The 22,225-nt window shown below is 40.1% G+C and overlaps 2 protein-coding genes across 5 annotated transcripts in view; one reads left to right on the forward strand and one right to left on the reverse strand.

The window, feature by feature from the left end:
* Window positions 1–248: 248 nt before the first annotated feature.
* ddx59 (DEAD (Asp-Glu-Ala-Asp) box polypeptide 59) lies at window positions 249–5,945 on the reverse strand. 2 transcript variants are annotated; one of them, XM_034146845.1, is made up of 8 exons: window positions 5,864–5,945; window positions 4,691–5,547; window positions 3,571–3,753; window positions 3,383–3,472; window positions 2,722–2,973; window positions 1,466–1,618; window positions 742–870; window positions 367–627 (listed from the first exon to the last, which is right to left on the reverse strand). In XM_034146845.1, exons 2-8 carry the CDS (start codon window positions 5,528–5,530, stop codon window positions 367–369), a joined length of 1,908 nt encoding a protein of 635 aa, XP_034002736.1. In that variant the 5' UTR covers window positions 5,531–5,547; window positions 5,864–5,945. The 2 variants fall into 2 exon arrangements, with proteins under 2 accessions (XP_034002737.1, XP_034002736.1); XM_034146846.1 differs by lacking the exon at window positions 5,864–5,945 and having other exon boundaries at window positions 249–627; window positions 4,691–5,530.
* A 396-nt stretch (window positions 5,946–6,341) lies between these two features.
* The window catches only part of camsap2a (calmodulin regulated spectrin-associated protein family, member 2a), a 40,734-nt gene continuing 24,850 nt past the window's right edge, over window positions 6,342–22,225 (forward strand). For 2 of the 3 annotated variants that reach the window (XM_034146842.1, XM_034146843.1), the window contains exons 1-2: window positions 6,343–7,200; window positions 11,742–12,001. In XM_034146842.1, coding sequence (XP_034002733.1) covers window positions 7,062–7,200; window positions 11,742–12,001 — 399 coding nt within the window. In that variant the 5' untranslated portion in view covers window positions 6,343–7,061. Of the gene's footprint in view, window positions 7,201–11,741; window positions 12,002–22,225 lie in introns of all 3 variants that reach the window. The other variant, XM_034146844.1, reaches the window with a different exon arrangement.

Consider the following 22,225-nt stretch of genomic DNA (forward strand, 5'->3'; position numbering starts at 1 on the left):
AAACATCTCAAACGATATCCGCGGTGGGAAAGGGCAGTACGTTTCAAAAGGCTCCAGATTTGATATTTTTCCTGTCAACAATTTATTTTACTCAGTGTTTGAAATGTCAAAGTAACTTATATAAAACAATACAATTTAAATAAATATACATATAGTCTGTACCTCAGTATTAAAAAAAGGCACATCAGCCTGTTTTAAATATGTGTTTTGAAGAAGATAATACCACTATTTGAATAAATTGTAGTACATAAATTACAAAAGTCATTTATTCATTGACAATTTTTTTTCTCCAAAAAACAATTTACAAAATAAACATGTAGCATTTACCAAATAAATAGACATCACCACTGGCATTACAAAAATAGACTATTTCTTGCGTCGGTCGTGTTTCCTTATGATGTCTATGAGGTTGTTCTTAGTGACCAGCGTGTTGTCAGACTCTTGCTTCGCCTTTTTTCTTTCCCTCTTCTGCTGCTCATGAAGGTAGGGGGAATTAAGGAGCTGAGGGGGCAGTGAGGACCCTGTGGCTTTGACCCGCTTCACCACCTCCAGGAACATCCGTTTATGGGTGTTGTTGAGAAAGGTGATGGCTGTTCCTCTGTGTCCCAGCCGGCCAGCCCTGCCCACCTGGATGTAAGAAATGAAGATATGTCTTGTGTTGCTCAACTTTAACTTTAAAATGCTGTAAAAAAGTTGGACCACTCATACACCTAACCACAATTCCACTCCAGTATTACTAACCTGATGGACATACTCATCCATTGTGTTTGGCATGTCAAAGTTAACCACCAATTTGACATTGGCAAGGTCGAGTCCTCTGCCTAGCACACCTGTACTGATCACAACTTCAAAGTCTCCTTCCAGAAGTCCCTGAGGATGACACAGATCAAATATTAAATTGTAAGCTACAGTATGTTAAGCCTGATCAGGATTTCAAAATGTATGACGTACATTTCACTAAAACTCAACATAGTTTTGTGGACCTCTGTAAATGATAACCATGGTGAAGAAAAAAAAAATCGGCAAAAACAATGTGTATGCTTCAGGATTTTAACAAATATAATTTTAAACTCTGGATCTATTGGTTGGTCCATCTTAAAAACAACAAAACCATAGATATGTATATTATAAATTGGCAAGATCCCAATTTTCCTTTCTCAGGAAGGATGTTAAATCCATTTAAAACAGCATCATTTTGGGACTCTTCCTTTATTTCTATTAGGAGTTGTATTTTTGTACAGCATCCTTCTGCATTCAATATTATATAATCAATCAATCAATGTTTATTTATATAGCCCAATATCAAAAATATAAAAAAAACTGTTGAGTCTGTGAAGTCTCAGCTCTAGGTGTATGTTGTCCTGCAGCTAAATGTTATTCCAGAGCAACACTCTTGGACAACAAACATAGGAGAAGTGTTATTTATCCTCTTGACAGCGCATGTTCTGGCTGCCGCTGGTCTCACCCTGAGGATGCGGTTGCGTTGCCACTGGGTCTTGTCAGAGTGGATTGCCACAGTATTGAGGCCTGTCACCTTGGCGACCGCTTCACACAGTAGATCAGCCCCCAGTTTACAGTCTACAAACACCACCACTGGAGGCTGGTACAGCTTACTGTCCTGCAAACCCACAAGGAAAAACAAAGGGGTGATGTTAGTTTATTATTAATTGTTTACTCTTTGCATTTTTATATGGATTTTTATACTATATATATTTTAACATATACGATTTGCTCATTAGGCTTCAAGGAGTGTGACATTTAAAATGTAGGGTATGTTCTTTTTAACAAACCTTTGGACAGGTTCAGAGGTTTAAGTCCTCTTGAAGATTGCAACCTTGACTCTCCAGCCAACAAAACACTTACTGCAGGACTGGCTGACATGCCTACAAATAATCTAGATAACCTGTAACTTTTCCACATTGAAAAATAACGTGTTTCTGAGCACAGGTTAGGTAAAGTGATAATGATGGTTATGACTGATTTCTATGTCATGTCGACTCTAGAGTCTCGGTTTTCCTGAGTGTACCATCCCATTTCCCTTGTAATAACCTTATGATTCTACAGTACTCCTGCTACACCACCTTCCCCTGTTCAGAGACGGCAGATTTATACTCTGAGCTGCATTCAATAACAGATGTCATAATCAGAAAAAGAAAAATCCCTATTACAACCACCCTCCACTCAGAGAACTAGCTCCTGTTACTCACACAATGCTCTAACAAAACTTTTTACCGGCTGAATCGGACCCTTCCTGTCCTGCCCTGTGTAAATGGTGCAAGCCATTGCTGGGATTCCTGGACTGGGGCCATAGCCTGAGGCCCACCCATTTCCTCCAGACAGGGGCAGGGTTGCAGAATGGCTGTCTAAATATGGTGTAGTGCGGAGGCTGGTCTTGGAGCTTTAGGAATGATCACCTTTAAACAGACCGTTTTAAAGTGTCAAGCTGGGGCTAGTTTGTATAAAGACTGAGTGATATAGCCATTATAAACATACATTTTGGTAATAATCCACTTTCCGTGTTTGTCCCTTTCAAAGCACTCTCCACCACAATAAGACTTTGTCTTACACAAGACCTAAGCAAACTGCTGACCTTTTTAATAATAGACGAGTTTCAAATGGTACTCTACCCAAAATGTTTAGATATTTTAAGATTTCCTGAGGAAAAACACTGTACCTTTTGTAGTAACTCTAAAAGCTCTAAACCTCAAGTCTTTAACCTACATTGAGAATCTCAAACAGCTTCTTCTTCTTGGAGGGTTCCTCTAACCAAAGCACGATCTGCCTCACGTTGGCACAGGGCTGGTTCTTCTCTCCAATTGCGATACGGACAGGGTCGCGAACCAATCGGGCAGCCAGCTCCTCCGTCCCTGTGGGGATGGTGGCCGAGGCCAGCAGAGTTTGGTGTTCTTCTGGGACGTGCTCCAAAACCTCCAACACCTGCTGCTGGAAACCCATCTTCAACATAGTGTCAACCTAAAGGACACACCCCAAATACAGAAGGTTGCAGGTCTTTCTCCATTTCACAATTGTATTATTTCTGTACAATTAACAGCATATAATGAAATACTTTAAAAACTATTATTAAGGAAATCCTCAATTTGTTAGCATGTTTTGGGATATGAGGCGACTTTAGTCAAAGATAGCTATCATTAAATCCTCTTGCTCATAATAACGTCCAACTCTAATAATATACTTTCTAAACGGCTGCTGTATCAACACACACACACTGGTTTTCTGGGAGATACTAAGTTTAAAGGCTTGGATGCAGAGGATTTCAAAGGCCTGCAACTTTACTGTCTTTGATGGATTTACCTTTGTGTAAAACATTTTCACTAAAGAATTAAACCTCTAGGAAATCTGAAATGCTCTGTGTTTATCATACCTCATCAACCACCACCACCTTCACCATGTCCAGCTGCACTGCCTTCTGCTTCAGGATCTCGATGAGTCGCCCTGGGGTGGCTATGATAATCTAAAGGGGAATGAGAGAAAAGAACATGATGCTGTAGGAAAGCGACAACATGTTTGGATTGAGGAAGAAGAAAGTTACTGTAAAAACAAAGAGTGTACTTTGATGCTGCTTTTGAGGCGGTGGAGTTGCTGTGGGAGGGGCATGCCGCCCACCAGCAGAGCGGTCCTCATGTTGGGGACACCAATCACCAGCTCCTTGGCCTGCCTCTCTATCTGAATGGCCAGCTCCCTGGTGGGGGTCAGGATGAGAGCCACAGGACTGCCTGCACTGTGTGCTGGCTTCTAAACAAAAAAAACAACAGCATCTTAAGCAACATATACTTATATAAACATACACACACATACATATGCAAGCCCAACAGCCATTAGCCATGAAGCAAGAAATGTTATTAAGTTATTTAAGAGAGACATTTCATGAATAGTTTAATAGTACTATTCATTTTTAGTTGTTCCCATTAAAAATAGATTAATTATTCTGGACTTAATGGCCAGCTCCCTCATTGTTATCTTGCTAAAGGACACTTCTGCTCATAGGTCAAATATCAGTCTGAATCTTTTCAGTTAAGTTTACCTTCTAACCACGCAAACAATCTGCTGTATAACAATACTGATGATAATTCCCAAAATAAAGTAGGTTCCTTTTGATTTTGTCTAAACAAAGAGATTTACTTGACCTGGACACTATATTTGTTAATGCTGGTCACTACTTATTATAATTGTAAATACTGTTTTGAACTTTTGTGAAGAATAACTTTTGTAAGTTAAGAAGAACAACAAAACAATTCTGTATTTGTTCTAAACGTAAATTAACCTGTTTCAGATATTTACAGATATGCATCACCGTATGTTTATTATGGTGATGGTGTGTAAATGTTTACATTCCTTTTAACATCAGTATGCCTAAGTGATTGATGGATTATTATAACACGATTACTGCTAGAATGTAACTATATTTGCTTTACCAAATTGTATTAATGCAATAACTCAAACAAGGCTAAGTTTATGTGGAGGCCGAGATGCGATTTAACTTACATGTTTTATCACCGTGACTTAAAATGTAAAATCTGCCGACATGTAAGGTTGAATAAGGCTGACTTCTGACATGCAGGATGCTGGTGTTTGCCAAATGTGTTTGTTTCTTCTAGATAACATATCCCTATAGAAGTTTCCTATAGATTCATTAGTCTCTTTCTCTTGGTATAAAAAGGCACTACTGTACCTCCAGTGCCCTCACTACCACTGGCAGCAGGAAGGCTACAGTCTTCCCTGATCCTGTGTCAGCACTGACGATCACATCCCTGCCGGTGAGTCCAATCGGCACCATCTGCATCTGGACCGGCGTGGGCGCCGCATACCCGGCCTTTTTCAGGTTGCCATTCAGCGTGGCAGGGAAGCCACAGTGTTCAAACTCAAGGATGGGCCTCTTGACTTCACTACCTTGGGTTTCTATGCCCAGCTCCTGTTTGATACGCTGCACCTGCTCCTCTGTTAGGCCTGATATGAACAGATCATCTTTGTAGGCATAGACTGCCTCACTTCCACCCACTCCATCAGTGTCAACCGTTGACTGTTGAGGTTGAGTCCTTTCATCTCCAATTGTGTCCTTACGGTTAAACACGTCTGCACCAGTGCCCATCCCCATTTTGAACAAATGTTTGGCTTTGCACTCAAGACTGCAAACATCATTGTCGGTACTGTCACAAATGTACTCCCCATAGCGACCACACATCACACAGACTGGCTCTCCTGGCTCAGGCCACCTCTGGCTCTTTTTAAAGGATTTGACAGGTTCCTCCTCTTCCTCTTCCTCTGTATCACTTGAGGCGGATGGGTCTTCATCCTTAAGCACTGGGCTTTCTGTCAAACAAGCTGATTCTCCACTTGCTTGTATTGTCTCATCCTGTGTTTTGGTGCCTTCACTGACTTCCTCCTTCTGAACTGGTGTCGCTGAACTTCCTTCATCTTTTCTCTCCTCCTGAGATACCTTGCTTTTTTTATTCAAAACTGGGCCTGAGACCTGGGCAGGTCTCTTTACTTTTAGGGCTCTTGGCATGAACATTTGTCCGAATTGTTAACCTGCAAAACATCAAGAAACATAAATGTCAAGGGTTTCAAGGTCAGAGTTAAGATTTGTATAGAACATAAATACATACCGACTAAAAGTCATATTCCCAAAGGTACACATGTTCGTTTAGTAACAAAATAACAGTAGGCTATCACAAACACCAGTTTAACAGCAACTCTTGGCTTCTACTCTTAACTAGTCAAAATGAAGTCATATGTTCGTGTATTTGGTCAAATCATTTGTCAAACCACACTTCGACCTGACTCATAAATGATGGGAAGTATACGCTGAATGTTTAATACAATAAAAGCATTACGTTACACATACCTTCTTCCAACGCGTTATTTTCCAGCGATTCAAAACAATCACTGACGACGCAGACCAATGACGTGTGTTGCTTTGCATGTTGGGAAATGTGGTTCGTGGAACATCGCCCTTTTACTCTCCCTTCTGTTGTTAACAGACCTTGTTGGTGGTTTTTTATTCAATCGTAAACATATTTTACCTTACTGTAAACCTTTATTGACATTCGTGGTCTTCTATCATGTATAATGAGTTTATGTATAACATGGAGTGGCTGGGTAATTAAACCGGGTTGTCAAGGTAATTAAACTGCTGGAAAAAGTATAGAGCAGTAGTCAGTAACTTGAAAGGAGGTCTTTCTGTCAAGTTAAAAATAATAAGGTATTATGTAAATACATTGTTTTCGTTTTATTGGTCAAATTGTAGGCATGGTCAGGGCATGGTGTCCTTTTTCATGTTACATTCAAATGCTCATTGAACACTTTACAGTTCGACCAAAGATGTAAAGGAGTGCTCTATATCCTGGAGTAAGGGCTTGTAATTAAAATATTTGAATAAGCCGGCTGTGATTTGGTATATAATTGCAGTCTCAACAATACACGGATTTATTTCTATGATGGGAAATGACAATACAAGGCCAAAACAACAAACCACAACAAAACAAAGTGTTAACATTCCCCACAGCACTGAATGCACCGTCCGCGCATGCGTATTGTGGAACAAAGGTGCTGTGCTCGGAGTGCCACAGTGCGGCAGGAAAACCGCACCACGGCACCAAGAACAGAATAGAGGAGAGAATGCCAAACACATAGGCAATTCATAAAAAAATACATGGACATAAAAGGGAGAAGGCGTCTGCTTTCACAGAACCCAAAGAATGGAAATATTTGTGTTTCCATTCTAGCTGAAGAGCTATTTTTCCTCTGAAACCCAAGGAAACCTTCGCTGCTTGGTCCGACGAAGCCCATTTCATCTGGTAGACAGCAGTATGGATGAAAAACACCAAGACTAGCCGATCATTGTGTCAACGAAACCGAATAAGAAGAAAAAATCCCAGCAAAAGTCCAATTGTATCACTTAAAGAACCCGTGAATACTCGGAGGAAAGACGCTGTATGTCATCATTTTACAGCCGTTAATTGTTTTTTCAAGAAATTCCAGTGGTGGGATGCCTTCGCGTTGTGTTGCCTCGTAGGATTCAACAATACAGTTCAGGGAGAAATATGGGTGAAGTGCAGGACGCCAGGGATGTTAAGAAGACCTTTGTTGCTCCAGCAGTAAAGTCTTTTGAGCACTATGACTTCCCCCGGGCAAAAATCTGTTGCAGCCTCACATGGCTGGTGGCCAAAGCGTACGGGACAGGTAGGTTCACAACTGTATAGTCAAATACCTGCATGCTGTATGAGTAGTTTGTTTTTCAATGCATGTTTATAAATAATTGAATTACCTACTAAAGGCCAGAACCTAACGCAGTACGTGTAAAATATGCCAATAAAAACAACAACACATACAAAACATTACCTGCTCAGACTACACTGCAGAGACACCTAGACAACAGTTATTGACAATAGACTTATCATTGATAAGGCTACACCAGTATTCTGATCAGCTTGTCGAAATATCACATGGATTTTACCTGTTTGGTCCATGGACAATATCGGGTTGTGTTGCCCATTGCGGACCCTCTTAAATGAATAGCCTATTGGAAAGACAATAAATAGTATCCCAAGAGGAGATAAAACCAGTTGCCTGTACTAGTGATCATAAATGTGTTGTCCTACTTAATGAAAAGGGAATATTCAGTGTGGAACTTGGAGCTAGGAAGGTGTCCCATATTATGTCACCTTCAGGGAACAGCATCCACATTTAGAAAGAGATGCATCACATGAGATTGCTTTCATACATTGTGAACAGTAATTTGGGGCAAATGGAAAGGTTCAGGTTTTTTCGTAATAGACCTATTTCATGTTTATCTTGCCTCATTGATATCACTTTCTTGATTCTGATATATTACACGATATTATAGATTTACCTTAGTATCTTATCAAAGGTCCAAATAGGGTTTGCAATGTAAAGGTAGTCAGAAGTGGGTTTCTTTTTACTCATTTAAAAAACCTGCTCTTATAAGATACGATAATATAATAAGATAATCAATATTAATGCAGAGGTGTATCCATATAGCCTGGCTCTATTCCTTTTGAATTGCCAGCCAACATTGCAGTGAAAACAAAATGGCAATTCAGTCTGATTATCTGGTCTGTATGGATAATACATAGCTAGAGAGGAGGGTTGTTACATGGGGTCTCAGAGGCTCCCCTCACTGTTGCAATACTAGGATTCAAAATTGATTTTAAAGGGGTGTTTTAGTGCTGTGGTTGTTTACCTGAGATGGTAGCTTTTGTTTCTCCACATCTGGTTACTTTTGTTAGACTATACTGCAAAGCTGATGCTGAGAAACCGCTCAAAATATGTTAAACTCAAAATAATGAAAAATGCAAATGGATGTACTTTCACATGAAGTCTTTTTTCAATTGAACATGTAAAATGTGTCCATCTTGTACCACAGATTGATGTGCTCTTTCATAATTTCCAAAGGTGTATTGTGCAACAAAGCCTATATCTCTTATCACCCTCTGTTGTCCAGCAATTGGAATTACAACAACATGAGTTAACAGTATCAGCAACTTGTCTCTTTCCACATCCATCAACCCCTCTTGTTTCATTGTGAGCTTCAGCGAAAATGGTATGATCCCAACACCCATAACACAAGTCACATGTTACCAATACAAGCAGAAGGGATTTAAACGACATACTTCAGAAATAGGTTCATCAGCCTTCAGAGTAGAACAATGCAAGGCTTTTATTGTCATTTGTACATAGCTACAGTGTAGTTATGACGATGAAAATCTTAGGTCACAGGCTCCTCCAACAGTGCAACACAATAAAACAGATACAATAGTGCAATTAAATACAAATAAAATAGAATATAATAGAAATAGTGCAAGAATAGTCTATATACAAGTTGCAAACAGATGAATGTTATGGATGTTCTTTCAAAAGTGCAGGTGTTTAACAGTCTTATGGCCTGTGGAAATGGGCCTAATGGTGTCATCAGCAAATCATATTGAGCAGCTAAACATGCACAACACATTTTGAAATACCATTAAGTGTGCTGTTACTGTCCGCGGGAAGTCTCTTAAAAGTCAAGTGAAATACCCAACTGCACTTGACATTTATGTTATGCTTGGTGCCTGAGCCAAGGCTGATTGATAGGATGCCATCAGGGAATATAGAAGTACCTAACCATGCAAAGCCCTAAAGCTATAGGCATAATTAAGGATTTATTGCATGGCCCCTGCCTGATCACATGTTCAAGTCACTCAAACGTTTGTCCTACCACTGATGCATTTTCTTTGTTCGTATTAGGAGCGTGTTTGAAAAGATGCCTGAATTTCACATTATGAAGAAGCATCTGAAAGAGAAAACTACTACTGACTGAATGCTCCAATTCTGAATTTCCCAGGACTGATGGTGACTTATTTTAAGTAGCAGCTTGGGCTAAAACGAGTTCTTGCTCTATTGGCTTTCACTGAAGTGGAACGGATTTTGGTCTAAATATGAATCCTGAGGCTTTGTGAGAGGTTGTGAGTGGATCGAGCGGCTCAGTGTGTGCACTTCTCCAAATGTAAACCCCACACAATTCAGGGTGTACGTTTGACCTTAGAAATATGCTGTGCTTGTTCATATGTTGGTATCAGATTTTGCTTTGACAATATGAGTGCAAACAGAACACACTGTCTTCATATTCTTCTTCTCTATTTCTGTCCCCTCTATTCAACTATTTCATATCATTGTGGTTATTAATCACCAGCTTAATCTTCATATGGGCTGTAACAGATTTGCCATAAATACAAACAAGTGGTATTCTGCTACTGTAGCCACCAAGCACATTATTCCTTGCTCTGTATTGTGAAAGCCCTCTAAACACGAGATTCCTTGCAGATCCTCTGTGTATCCTCTGTCAGAACTGAATGAAATGGGTTGATTCCCAAAATACAACTCTCCAGAGAGAGAGGGAGGGAAAGAGGGAGGGAGGGAGAGTGCAAGGAATAGAGAGAGCAGGCTCATCTCCAGATCCCTGCCTACGCTGCTCTGAATACTTCTCATGCATCTGCCTCATTACACCAATGCAGAAGGGCATCAGGAAGAGATGTTCTTCAGCAGATCATCTTCTGTATGAAAATACGATCAAGCTCAAACCGATTCCACTGAATGTGCAATACAGCTCATGTTAAGAGCTCAGAGGAGATTCACTGTGACCAAAGGCTTTCCTGTTTGAATGCTGCGTGATGTGTTGGAGCAAAATGAGTAACTGTAATTCTTTCAACATTCCCCAAACAAGTACTTAACAGATTCCGTTCTTCAATACATTAAACCATTGCGTATTGAGTTTGCTGTGTGCAATTGATGGAACACTGCTCTTGTAGTGATTTAATTAAAGTAATTAGAGTAATGTGATTTTCAGCTCAGTGAACTGGGCCACACACACAAACATTCCTCACAGTGAAGCCTTCTTTAAACGTCAGGTATTGTACAGTTACGACATGAACTTAGGCCAGAAAATATTTGAGGGCACAAGAAAAGCCTTTATGTTGAAAAATAAAATGCAATTTGTAAAACTCCTGAGCAATAGCCTGACCTCAACATCCCAAAAGCTCGAGGCGTGTTGCTCTGTAGCTCAGCCTGACCTCTGACCTCCCTGTGTGCGTGTGGGGACATTTCTTTGTTTGAATCAATAACACAATAAGGAAAAGGATGTAACCCAGATAGCTGCTACTGCTGTGGTATGAATCTCTGTTCCGTAATGACACAGAGTCCATTTGTAGATGACCTTGTTGATGATGGTCAGCATAAGAAGGTGATTCATTGACGGTGGAGGGTGGAGGGTGGGCAGCAGCGTCAGAGTGAGTAAAGCTCTCACCATATGCCACATTATTCTCTGCTTACACCCAGGCAGTTATCACAATTTCTATCTATACTCCTGCCTCTGACACTGTGATGAGCTCTGACTGCTTGGGGAGTGCGTGCAGATGTGTTTGGATGTTGTGCATAGAAGCAAAATCTGAAGCAATATCGAACCAATTGTTTTTGTGTTTTCATAAGAATTGCTTTCGTTGGTTTATTTGTGAGAATTCTTCCAAGCTCAGAACTCGCTGGTAAGAAAGGAATGAGACAAAAGCAATAAAAAAGGCATTATTTCTATTGTTTTTGTACTATCCCCTTGCAGTGGACTTGCCTGAGGTGATGCGTGCACACACACACACACACACACACACACACACACACACACACACACACACACACACTTACAGGCTCTCCCGTTGAGAGGCAGGAAGAGAGAGGGTGTTCCCAGGGAGCTGGAAGCTGCAGAGATACAGACTTATAAGATGAATCGATCGGGTTCCACTCCTCCTGCAGTTGCTATAGCAACGCTCAGGTCGATCCACACATATCCACGTCAAAATAACGTCAATGCATTGCATTGAAAAATGAAGCACACTTGCCAAATATGGTAGTGAATGTGGACTAAGGAGAAAAAAAGCTGCCATCACTATTTACGTCACATTTTCCAGATTGTTTTACTTTTCTATTCAATGGATTTGCGATATCATTTAAATATCTTCTGTGAAATGGGTGATGGGCAAAGTGGTTTAACTTTTAACAATTAAGAACATTAATTGAAAATCTTTATCCTCAGTTCACATCTCAGCGGCATATGTTGTTGATGATATAGAAACATGCCACTGTGGGGGCAAATAAACACAGTATTTTCTTCTAATTGAGCATCTAAGAAACGTGGAATCTCTTACCCAGCATCCCACTTTCTCTCTTCCATTATACAGACAGTATCCCAGCTGATTTAAAGGACCCCTTCTACACCGACCAGTATGACCAGGAGCACCTGAAGCCCCCCCTGGCCAGCCTCCTGCTGTCTGCAGACCTCTACTGCCGGGCGGGCAGCCTCGTCCTGAGCAGTGACGCTGACCACCCCCTGCTGGGCCACGATGCTGTCGTCCAGGCGCTGGCTCAGCGGGGGCTCTACGTCACCGACCAGGAGAGACTGGTCACCGAGAGGGACCTTCGGAAGAGGCCTCTGCAAATGGTAAGAGAGATTTGTAAATCCTTTCTTTGATTTCAGGGTGCAGATGTCCCGAATAAACTCTCAGGTTCCTGCTTTGTGAGCATCGAGTACTGATATGTCCCAGTGACCATCACAGCTAGGAACTTATCTGTCTTTTTAAAAATTCCCTTTAGTATCATTTGAAACCAGCCTTGTACCATACATACATACTTTCTGTTCCCTCAGTTCATGAGGCATACTTAAATAGATCAATTGTTTATTAGACACATTAGACAATTAGTTATTCTATGCAGCATAAACGCATACATTGCCAACAGAGGAACCTCCTGGAAATGCATATGAAGAGGAGGCAAGGGAGAAGAGTTCAGAGTCCTGTAGGGAAAAAAGGCTGTTTTTAAAGTGTTACATCTTGGTGGACAGTGACCTATAACAGTCATCTGAGGGTAGGAGCTGAGAGGTGCAGGATGTGAGGGGTGGGAGATTCTCTACTTTACAGTTCTGAGTATGTAGAGATTTAGCTGAAGGGAGTTAGCCTATGATTTTGGGTGCCTTGTTAACTATCCTCTGTAGTTGTTTCACTGTCTGTGATCAATCCAGTGATTCAGCCATCATCATTTATACAAATGTATCCAACTTCAGTGTTTTTCTGCCTCTCATTTTGTATTTGCCAGACAGCAGATAGGGGAAATCTCTTTAGTGTACATTTAAAAATCACATTGGTCTGTTTTTTGAGCATTTAAAAGAAGAAAGAAAGAAACCAGAAAACAAGTGTATCAAACAAAGCATTGGTGATTGGTGGAGTTATTGTTCACTTTCTGAGCCTGTCTGGGGAATGAAACAGATCATTTAACAGAACAAGCTGACCCCAAGGCTCCCACTGCCCTGTGTGTATTTGTCATATCTCAGTGTCTCTGTAGCTCATCTCTATCGCTCATCCTACTGAGTGAGAGTGAGGGATCCTCATTATTTGGGGCCATTTCTCAATAGGAGGCTTTATTGCTTCAGTGAATTGCAATTGAGAAACGATTAGCACACAGTTTGCCTGCAGTCTGTTTGTAGAGTCTTGCTGCTTTTAATTTCCTTTCTATGCTAATTCAAAAGTTATTTAAGCTTAGTTTGAGTGTACATTTCAAGCACTTTGTTTAGTGAAGACAACAAGTATTTGTGTGTTTAGCATTTGTTAGTGTCGTTCTACTTGATCCTAATATTCTGATCTTTCCCCTTATCCACCGCCCTCACATAATTCCCTATTTTTCTCCCCTTTAGCTTGTCTCCCTTTTCCACCCATACTGCCATTCAACCTATACAAAATCCCCCAAATCATCCTTCTTATATCCCATTTTTCTCACATTTCATGCCTTTATTCCCACATCTCCCCCAAGCTTTGAATGTAACCTGTTGGTCTTTTTGTATTGTTTCCTAGCCTTATACAATTTTATTATTTTATAAAACAAAAATAAGTTATATACTAGTAGCATACGACAAACATGAGCGCCATTTAGTATTTTCTTATTAGGAAGAGAATACAGACTTGAAACTGTTCATGTGGATTACCTGCTGCACATAAGGCACCTCAGGTGGGGGATCATCTATTATTTAAAAGCTGACTAAGGGTTGCCAAGGTGACCAGAACCTGTGCTGGCTGACATCTGTGAGGTTGGGGGAAATCTGCAAGAAGAGACATGAAGAGTTAGAGTGTGGTTGAATAGGCTGTCATGGAAGAAAAGGATCAGCGTTTATTCTTCTGCAACAGACTGAAAGAGTACCTGCAGCTCGGACTGTGAGCTTCTCTGGATAATTAGTGCTGCAGCGATGAATAAATGCTGCTTCGTGGTATTTTTAGCTGAGCATTTATTTTGTAACTCAGCAGTTTGCATAAGGTATTATAATTGTCAGACTAAGCAACTTCAGTGGAGGCTTAGTAGGTCACTCAGAGTTAGATGCTGCTGATGTCAGACACATGTCATAACTGAAAACTTTACTGACATTTTCAAGAGGTTGCCAAACTGACTTTGCATTTAAGTCCTGTTCTATACCCGCTTTCTTTTCTGTCACTATTCTGCCCACTCATCCTTCTGTCTTCGGCCATGTGACGGATTCCCACATGTGAAGATGATGGCATTACCCTCCCTCTCACTCGCCTACATATATTCTGACGCTCTCCACCTGTATTGCTAACAACAGAACAGAACGAGGGAGAGATGTGGAGGAGGGCTGACGATCTGAAAATGGTATTCTAGCATTTCACATTACAGCCCACACAAAGCACAGCTGCACTTAATATGATAACACAAATTCATCATCAAAAGGCTGTAATTGCTAAGTGCTTGATTGTGTTCTTTTTAAATTGTCAGTCCTATATGAACAGCTTTGTTCGTTGTGATGAGTGAAAACTGTTGGAGACTCAGCAAAACACCACGGGAACAATAACCATTTTCTCTTCCTTCAAATTGTTTCTGTGCAGTAAAAAAGGTAATATTGAAGTTATATGCACAGAGTAGAGTGGCACAGAGTAGAGTGGCACCTTTCATCACAGCAGCAAGGCAGGGAAGGTGGTAATGTATAGAAACAATAATTGACATTTAGTTCACACAGTGTTCTTTTGCCACTGCACCAATATCATTTGCTATCATCATCTAAAATAGAATTGTAAAATGTATCTCAAATTAAAAGTGACTAATTACAAATAAATACTTCCTACAACAAATACCAATAATGTAATGGCTTTTATTTATATCATAATCTACTAAGAAACCTGATCACATGCAGCAGCGTGCCACGATTTGAATCTGACTGCTGAACAGTTCCCTCGCTTTCCATTAACCACAGGAACATGGTGATGTATTGGTATGTTCTCTTTACTTCCTTGACCTTGGAACGGTGAGAATCGATGTTCATCCTAGCTGCCGAACCTTGAATGTCACAGCTTTTAATATTTAATAAAGCTGTAGTAAATAGGTCATTTTGTTGCCAAGAGTTTTTAATGTAGTGTATAAATCACGCGTATGTTGGATCGACTGAGAGCCATCACACATAATGGTTTTCTGAGTTGCTTATTGGCTATATTGGCGCTGTGCCTGTGAATGTATGTCAGAAAAGCAATACAACAGACAGCTTTATAGTCAGACTTATGTTAGACAATGCTTCTAAATCCACATTAATGGCAAATGCATAATGTATTTATTATCTGATTATTTCTGTAGATCTTTGTTAAAACCATGCTGCTCTAGAGTGAAACCAATCTGCGGTTTTGTAGGTGTATTGTAAGCCTTATGGCAAATGAATTACACACCATTGTAATGTGGAAGCTACTCCCATGTTTGCTTTCTCTACTCATTTGATTGCTAGTTGTGGTAAATGTAAAGCACCAGATGTCACATGAAAGTTATTTAAACAGCAACACATTTACTTAATTCAGCCTAGTGAAAATGACCGTGGCAAAGAAGATGGGACCTGGTTAATTGTTGTTGACATATTACAACACAGGACCGTAACATTAGCTGCGCAACAAATCAGGACATGTGTACACAAACACTACAGCAGCTCCCAATAAGAACATCATCAATGTCAAAAACCCCACTTGCAACTGATTACTGTATGATGAAGGTATTATTAGGGTGTTGTGCCAATAGTATCATTATCAGTTGTCCCCTTTGTAATAGATAGAAAATGTTAGAATTGTTTTAATACTGATTAAACTAGCAACCATTAACATCAAAAAATACAACCAAAACTCTGAAAACCATGTATTTTAAAGAGTAGGAGTACATAGCCCCAAATACATAACATATTTGAAAATATCTCAAATATATAAAAATATAAAAAATACAGTCTTAAGCCGAAACAAAAAAGAGAAACGGCGCTCTCCACACATATAATGCATTTGTGTTTTATTTTCAAGACTAAAGAAAGTTTAATAATAAGATTCAATTCACATTATTTAAAATTCTTGACTATATAATGTAGTTACATGTGCTACAGTAAATGCATCAGTCTGTATTGACTCAGCAGTCATTATGTGTTGTATGTATGTTCAAATTAAATAATGACTGCATATACAGTACATATAAATATATACATATATCAGTACATGAACATTTCCTAATTGATTCTAAAAAGTGTCTGTCACTTCAGTTTTTCTGTGTGACCGACTGAATAATTAACTCCTGTATTGCATGGATGAATAGAGGTGAATGCACTTCCTCCCGTTAGTCTCCCTCTTCTTCTTCCTCTGCTTCCTCCATCACAACCCCTTCTGAGCAGGCGCTCCGTTTCCATGGTTACACTCCAGTAGGCAGGGTGTGTGTGTGTGTGTGTGTGTGTGTGTAGGTGGGTGCATGAGCGGGGGTGCTCATGACGGCATATGTCATATGCGCAATCTGCCTGTATGTGCAGCTATGAGAGAGCTCTGCTGCACTCTGAGGCAGAGGATACTGAAGGGCTGGGTTCTTACAAACAGGCAGATGGTATTTTCTAAGACATTGCACAAAGATACACATCCACACACACACACACACACACACACACACACACACACACACACACACACTTACAGTGAAGTACAGTATACTGCCAAGCAATTAAAAAAAGACCTCTCGTCATCGAACTAGCTTCCTCTGCCCTGCTTCTCCTTCTTTGCACTTGATCTCAGGAACAAAGAGGATCTGTAGCAGCAGGGTGGAAGGGAAGCCCGTCCAAGTGCTGCCTGTCCTCAGCTTCAGCGGAGTCACAGCCAGTATGTTCTGCTCCATGCCAGCGGCGACTCCCAGGCAGCACAGTATGGATGGGTAGGCAGCAGCGAGCACATCATGTGATGTCCTAAAAGCATCTTCTCTGCTTCTCTACTGGCTAGATTTAGTCGGATGATATATCTTGTTTTATTCTAATATAGGATTTTATCTGCAAAGAGAAACAGTAATGCAGAGTCCACATTATAAGGGTTGAGGCAGGAACCCAGAACACAGGAGCCCAGTTGTCTAGAGGCTTTTGAACAGCACATAGAAGAAAACGTGCTTATGTTCAGCTGATAGAATACATGCAAATACACTCAGAACCTGTAATACTTTGCTTATTCAGTCTAGTTAACAGAATTGTGTGCAAAGTGCAGTAAGTGTCTGTAATGAAATGGATTGTGGGCTCATGTGCGGTTTGTTTGCAGAGGAAACAGCTCCTGGTCGGGTTACCTAAGGCAAATTGATTCCTGGTGAAAGGGTAGACTGAGCATTATTCAAAGACATGATATATATAGATCTGTGTGTTTGGTCTCCTTTAGAGCCCGGCCTTGGAGGGAATCTCTCAGCCCAGTGCCTGGTGTTTCAGCCTGAAGGAATAACCTGGCCATAGATTTCCTTTTTCCACTTATGGCATGTTGAGGTAAACAAACCCTGTAGTAACTCAAAAACAGCATTAAACAAGACCTACAGTGCAGTGTTGGAAAGAGGTTGTTATGTACATAAACACACAAAGATTTCCTCACTAAGATTATTTGTATTCCATTCTTCTTCCATCTGTTCAATAAGGTCTCTGGTAAATGTATATATCTGAAACGATGTACGTTTTAAATGCTTTATATTCTGACCTGGTGTAATGTCAAAATAAGCTTATTATACTAATAGAGAAAATCTGTGTCATTTTTTCTTTAGAATGTAAAGCAGAGGATTTTGTGACAAATCTTTCCAGCTTTACAAATCCTAAAATATTCACCTGGTTCTGCTTATAACCGACATTACAAATGTGTGGGATTTGGATTGGTGAGACTATAATAGCACTTAATCCGTTATTAATGTATGCTGCTTCAAATGTGGCCCTTTACAGAGCTTTACGCAGGTAAACCTTTTCATGAGGTTCAATTAAACGAGGCTTACTATTTTGTTAAACTATTGGAGTTTGTGTGAGAAATATATATTCACAAACATCATCAAACATTATCAAACAATAACGTCAATTAAACAATATGCAATGTATCAAAAACATATAAACGTAAGGTCAATGACCACCATGTTTTTGTGAAATAAGTATACCTTTCTTTTAAATCAAATCCCTAACCTATCCACACATGTTACAGTTTCCACACAGAGGTTCCTTTCACACAGGACTTCCAGTGCAGGCGTATCTCGGGGCTGGGTCAACACTGGCTGGTAGCCGCGATCGTATCCCCAGATACGATGTTCTAAGGTTAGCTTTGAGGTTTCCATATAATTGCTGGGTTGGGTTTGGAGCATATGGAGGGGGGAGATATTCAGTTTTAAAGCTCAATTCCCACAAGTGATGCCAGACCTCACAGTTGGTATTTTGTGCATTGAAAAGTGGGCAATTGTGTGCAAGAGCATTTTATGTCTGCACAAAACTGGACAAGCTGTTAAAGGAGTTATGCCATCCATCCATTTAAAAAGGAAAGACTAAAGGGAGAACAGACAGAAATAGTGAGGTTTTATATGACCACGCTTTTATAAATATATCTTTTATTCTGTGAGAATTTGTCTGAATTCCAAAGGCAGCTCTGTGTCATTCAAACCGTTTAGATGAAGTGCAGCACTACCCTTTTGACTGGTGATAGATGAAATGTGTCCGGGAACAACCGTGATTCAGTTCATTCAATGGTTTTATTATATTCAGTTGGAATACAACACCTGTAGGGTTTTAATATAGCTGGCTAAAAATCCTCAGTTTGGAGTTTGTAGTATTGGCCGAAGTGTGACAGGCAGCAAAGCTCAACAGGTAGCGAATACCTGTGCTTCCAAATGCAAGGAATAAAAGATGATCTGATTATCTGAATTGTCTCTTTTTATCGTGCCATGTATCAAACTGAAACAACTAGAAAGGATCAGCTCTTTAACTGTGTTTTATGCTTTCATCTCTTTCATTTCCCCCCAAGCAAGGAACATTTATTTATAGCAATAAGTCCTCCTGCTTTCCCTGTCAATTTGAGAGTACTTCTGGTGACCTTCAGAAGAGAGCAGAGAGAGGTGCAGATGAACGCTTTTCCATGTCCAGCTGATGTCCATGTGCCTGAAGTTACATGAACAATGTTTAGACAGGCCCCAGCAGGGGGCCCCTGGGCCACAGTAGAGCTGTAATACAAAAAGCAGACATTACATCACCCCCTAAACTTTATGCTGAGTGTCGGTTTTTCCGTTTATGCTCATTTACTGCTTTAAAACGTTGGGGTTTATCATAAATAATATGAAAGTCTTGCACTCCAATAAAAGCAGGCACAGACTGATCATAAGCCACGATCCGTAGGAACCCCTTAATGCAGCGGATGGTCGAAGCAAAAGTATTTTTTTCAGAGATCCTTTAGGAAATAGGTGTGGTACAGTGAAGCATTGTGCTTCTTCCACTACCTGGTTCATGTCTCAACAAGCAGTTCAAAGCTCTGACAATGGAGATGTTGGATTATCTACAACAGACACACAACGATGAGGTGAAATACAACACACACTTTCTTTTGTGGGGGTTGCTGCGGTCTGTTTTGGCATTTCTTTTGTGCAATGTTAAATCAGGCTCTTACACGGTGGATGTTCATCTCGCCTCTTGCACAACAACAGTGTTTGCTTATCTCCCCGGGTAGAAATATCAGAGAGGCAGCCATGAAGCGGCACAATAAAACCAGGATATTGGCCATGAAGGAGCATTTCCTTACCTCATGAGAAATCAAAACAAGATTTATGGACTTTTAGGATCAAGTAGAACGACACTAACAAACATCTTGTTTGTAGCTACCGAGTGCTCCATGGCTGTATGCAATTTATTCATCGAAGTGTGATTCAAAAAGGTTATCATCAGTTTAGTTTTCATACTGAGCATATGGTAAAGGCAGTATCCTATAGGGAGACTTAAGGTTAGGGAAGTAGTCCTATAATCAGTGAGTCATCATTCTTTTGAACCAAGAAAATCAAATGGAGCAAGTTAGCAACATGTTCCCCTCTTGCAGATCATACAGATACCCTGAAGCACGACATATGATCCATACGTGCTCCAGTGGGGCTGCTCACTGCCAACAGAGGAAGAGCAAGCCCCAATGTGTGTGTGTGTGTGTGTGTGTGAACATATTAAATAAGGTAATGCTGAAGGAAAGCATATATGCTCAGCAAAACGAAAGGTCAGCAAACATGACGTCATGGGATCACTTCCATCAGGTCAGCTAGTAAGCAGCTTATCCACGTTTTCTCTGCAGTACGAGAAAGGCTAACCCTGTCTTTGGGCTGTGAATCGACCTCCTTTCTCCGTCCCATTCTTCCTTCCTCTCTTCTTCTCCTTTTCTTCATTTAACCACAACTACTATCTGCACTCACCAGGGCATTTTTTTTAAATGTTGGCTTTTATCTGACGTTTACAGTCAGATGATCCTGTATTACATTACAGTGACTCTTATTCAAATACAATGAGACAATTGCATGAGTTTGTAGAATTGAATCAAACTACTGCTTCTTGCTAACATATCTAACTTTGAAATGCTGAACGAAGCAGCTTTGTCACATTATAAAGTTGCACGATCTCAGTGTCAAACAATATGGCCGTGGAATGAGCCTGTGTTCCTACACCATCCTCCTCCTCCTCCTCCTCCTCCTCCTCCTCCACAATGCCCTGGAGTCATTCAATATGATTAGAGACAACGGGTCTTTAGGTCTACTAAACAAGATTAGTTCCCCTTGCTGTCATCTCATCTCATCAGACCCAGAGCAGCACCAAATCAATTCCTCCTATTGCTCAGCAGAAGGAAGGAAGCAGGAGGCAAAAGAGGCCTTTGAGGAATGATGACAATCTCTTGGCTTTTTGCAAATTGGTCTTGCCTGTAGCTGATGCCAAGGCAGAATTGTAACTACGCTACAAACTGATATCAGGAAGTGTGTGTGCATTTGTTGTTCCTTTCTGGGATAATGTTTCACAATGTTTAGACAGGATAAATGGTGGCTAATAGGAAACATCTTGGCAGTGTATTATTAAATGGGATTGGTTTGCCACTGGGTTGCCAGACAAGAGATAGGGTAAAGCTATGCAATGTCAAACAGCAAGATCATTTTACCGCCAAAAATGTGCATACAGTATAGCTGGCTGCTCACTTGACAGCTAACATCGTTATATAATGCTTTAGCTTTGAGGAAAAATAATATCTTACTTTATTTATCACACAAATGACATAGAGTGCAGAAAGGGAACACATATAGGTGCACCTCATCATTGTGGAGCTAAAAGGGGCCGCTTCGACTTTATGGATGATTGGCTGGGTTAGCTCATGGAAAACCTGCAGCACAAGTATAAATATTTGGTGTTTTAATTCCTTAGTAGTGTGTGGGTGGTTACACAAGGAAGTACAGACAATTAGAGGGAGCTAAAGGGGAGGTGAGAGCCAAGGTCTGGAATACACAGATTACACAGATATGACCATGGTGACATGAAAACAATGTTATAGTTTACTTTAAATGTTCCTCATTTAACTCTTAATACCGATCACAATGCAAATAAAAGTGATCGATTACATGTCAGGAGTGTCATTCTAAGAATAGGCACCTTTTATAAACATGCATTATTATTATAAGTCAAAGTCAACTTTATTGTCAATCTCAAAATATGTTTGTACACCCAGAAAGATCGAAATACTGTTTTCCACAGTCCTGAGGTATAAAAAAAACACACATTAAAATACAAGAACACTCAATTATTACAAATAAAAACCACTTCAAGTAAGCAGGATATATTTAAGCAATAGCTCACGACAGGCCGTGGTATATGCTCATTATATCACAGCTAAGGGGCGTGGTTCGACGTATACTGTATACTGTTTATCTCAGACGCGGAGGGATACTGACTTGTTGTGAAAAGTAACTTACAATTCTACCCGTGGTATACGCTCAGTATACCACGGCTAAGAACCAATCAGATTGCTTGATTTTACTTGTCCGTTTTATAAATATATATATATAAAAAAAGATTATGTACATAGTGCAATTGAGAGTGCAAAAATGTCCATAGCAGCGTAAAAGTGAAAAAGTGACTGCTGCTGGATTCTTTGTGTCAATAAGTCTTGATAAGACTGTTTTCTGAATAGTTATTTTAGCTCTGTATTGGTCTGTTTTAACCTAGATAAATAATGTTTCTATTCTCTTTATATATTATAATTTGTGTTATGCTTTGAAGTTGTCTTTCATGACATAGCATCTGTTTCATGATGTAACATCGCTTCTTAGCAAGAGCTAATTAGGCATGACTCTCCAAAAATAAACTGCCAAACTAAAAACAGATTTA

This window comes from Trematomus bernacchii, unplaced genomic scaffold (assembly GCF_902827165.1).
Source record: "Trematomus bernacchii unplaced genomic scaffold, fTreBer1.1, whole genome shotgun sequence".
Taxonomy (NCBI): domain Eukaryota; kingdom Metazoa; phylum Chordata; class Actinopteri; order Perciformes; family Nototheniidae; genus Trematomus; species Trematomus bernacchii.

What these genes read in the sequence shown, in the direction of transcription:
- ddx59 (XM_034146846.1), bottom strand. Translation starts at nt 5,530, where the DNA reads ATGTTCATGCCAAGAGCCCTAAAAGTAAAGAGACCTGCCCAGGTCTCA. An exon ending in AGGTGGTGGTGGTTGATGAG is followed by an intron (nt 2,974 to 3,382) that starts GTATGATAAACA and finishes TGTGTCCTTTAG; the next exon opens with GTTGACACTATGTTGAAGAT. An exon ending in TGGATGAGTATGTCCATCAG is followed by an intron (nt 628 to 741) that starts GTTAGTAATACT and finishes TCTTACATCCAG; the next exon opens with GTGGGCAGGGCTGGCCGGCT.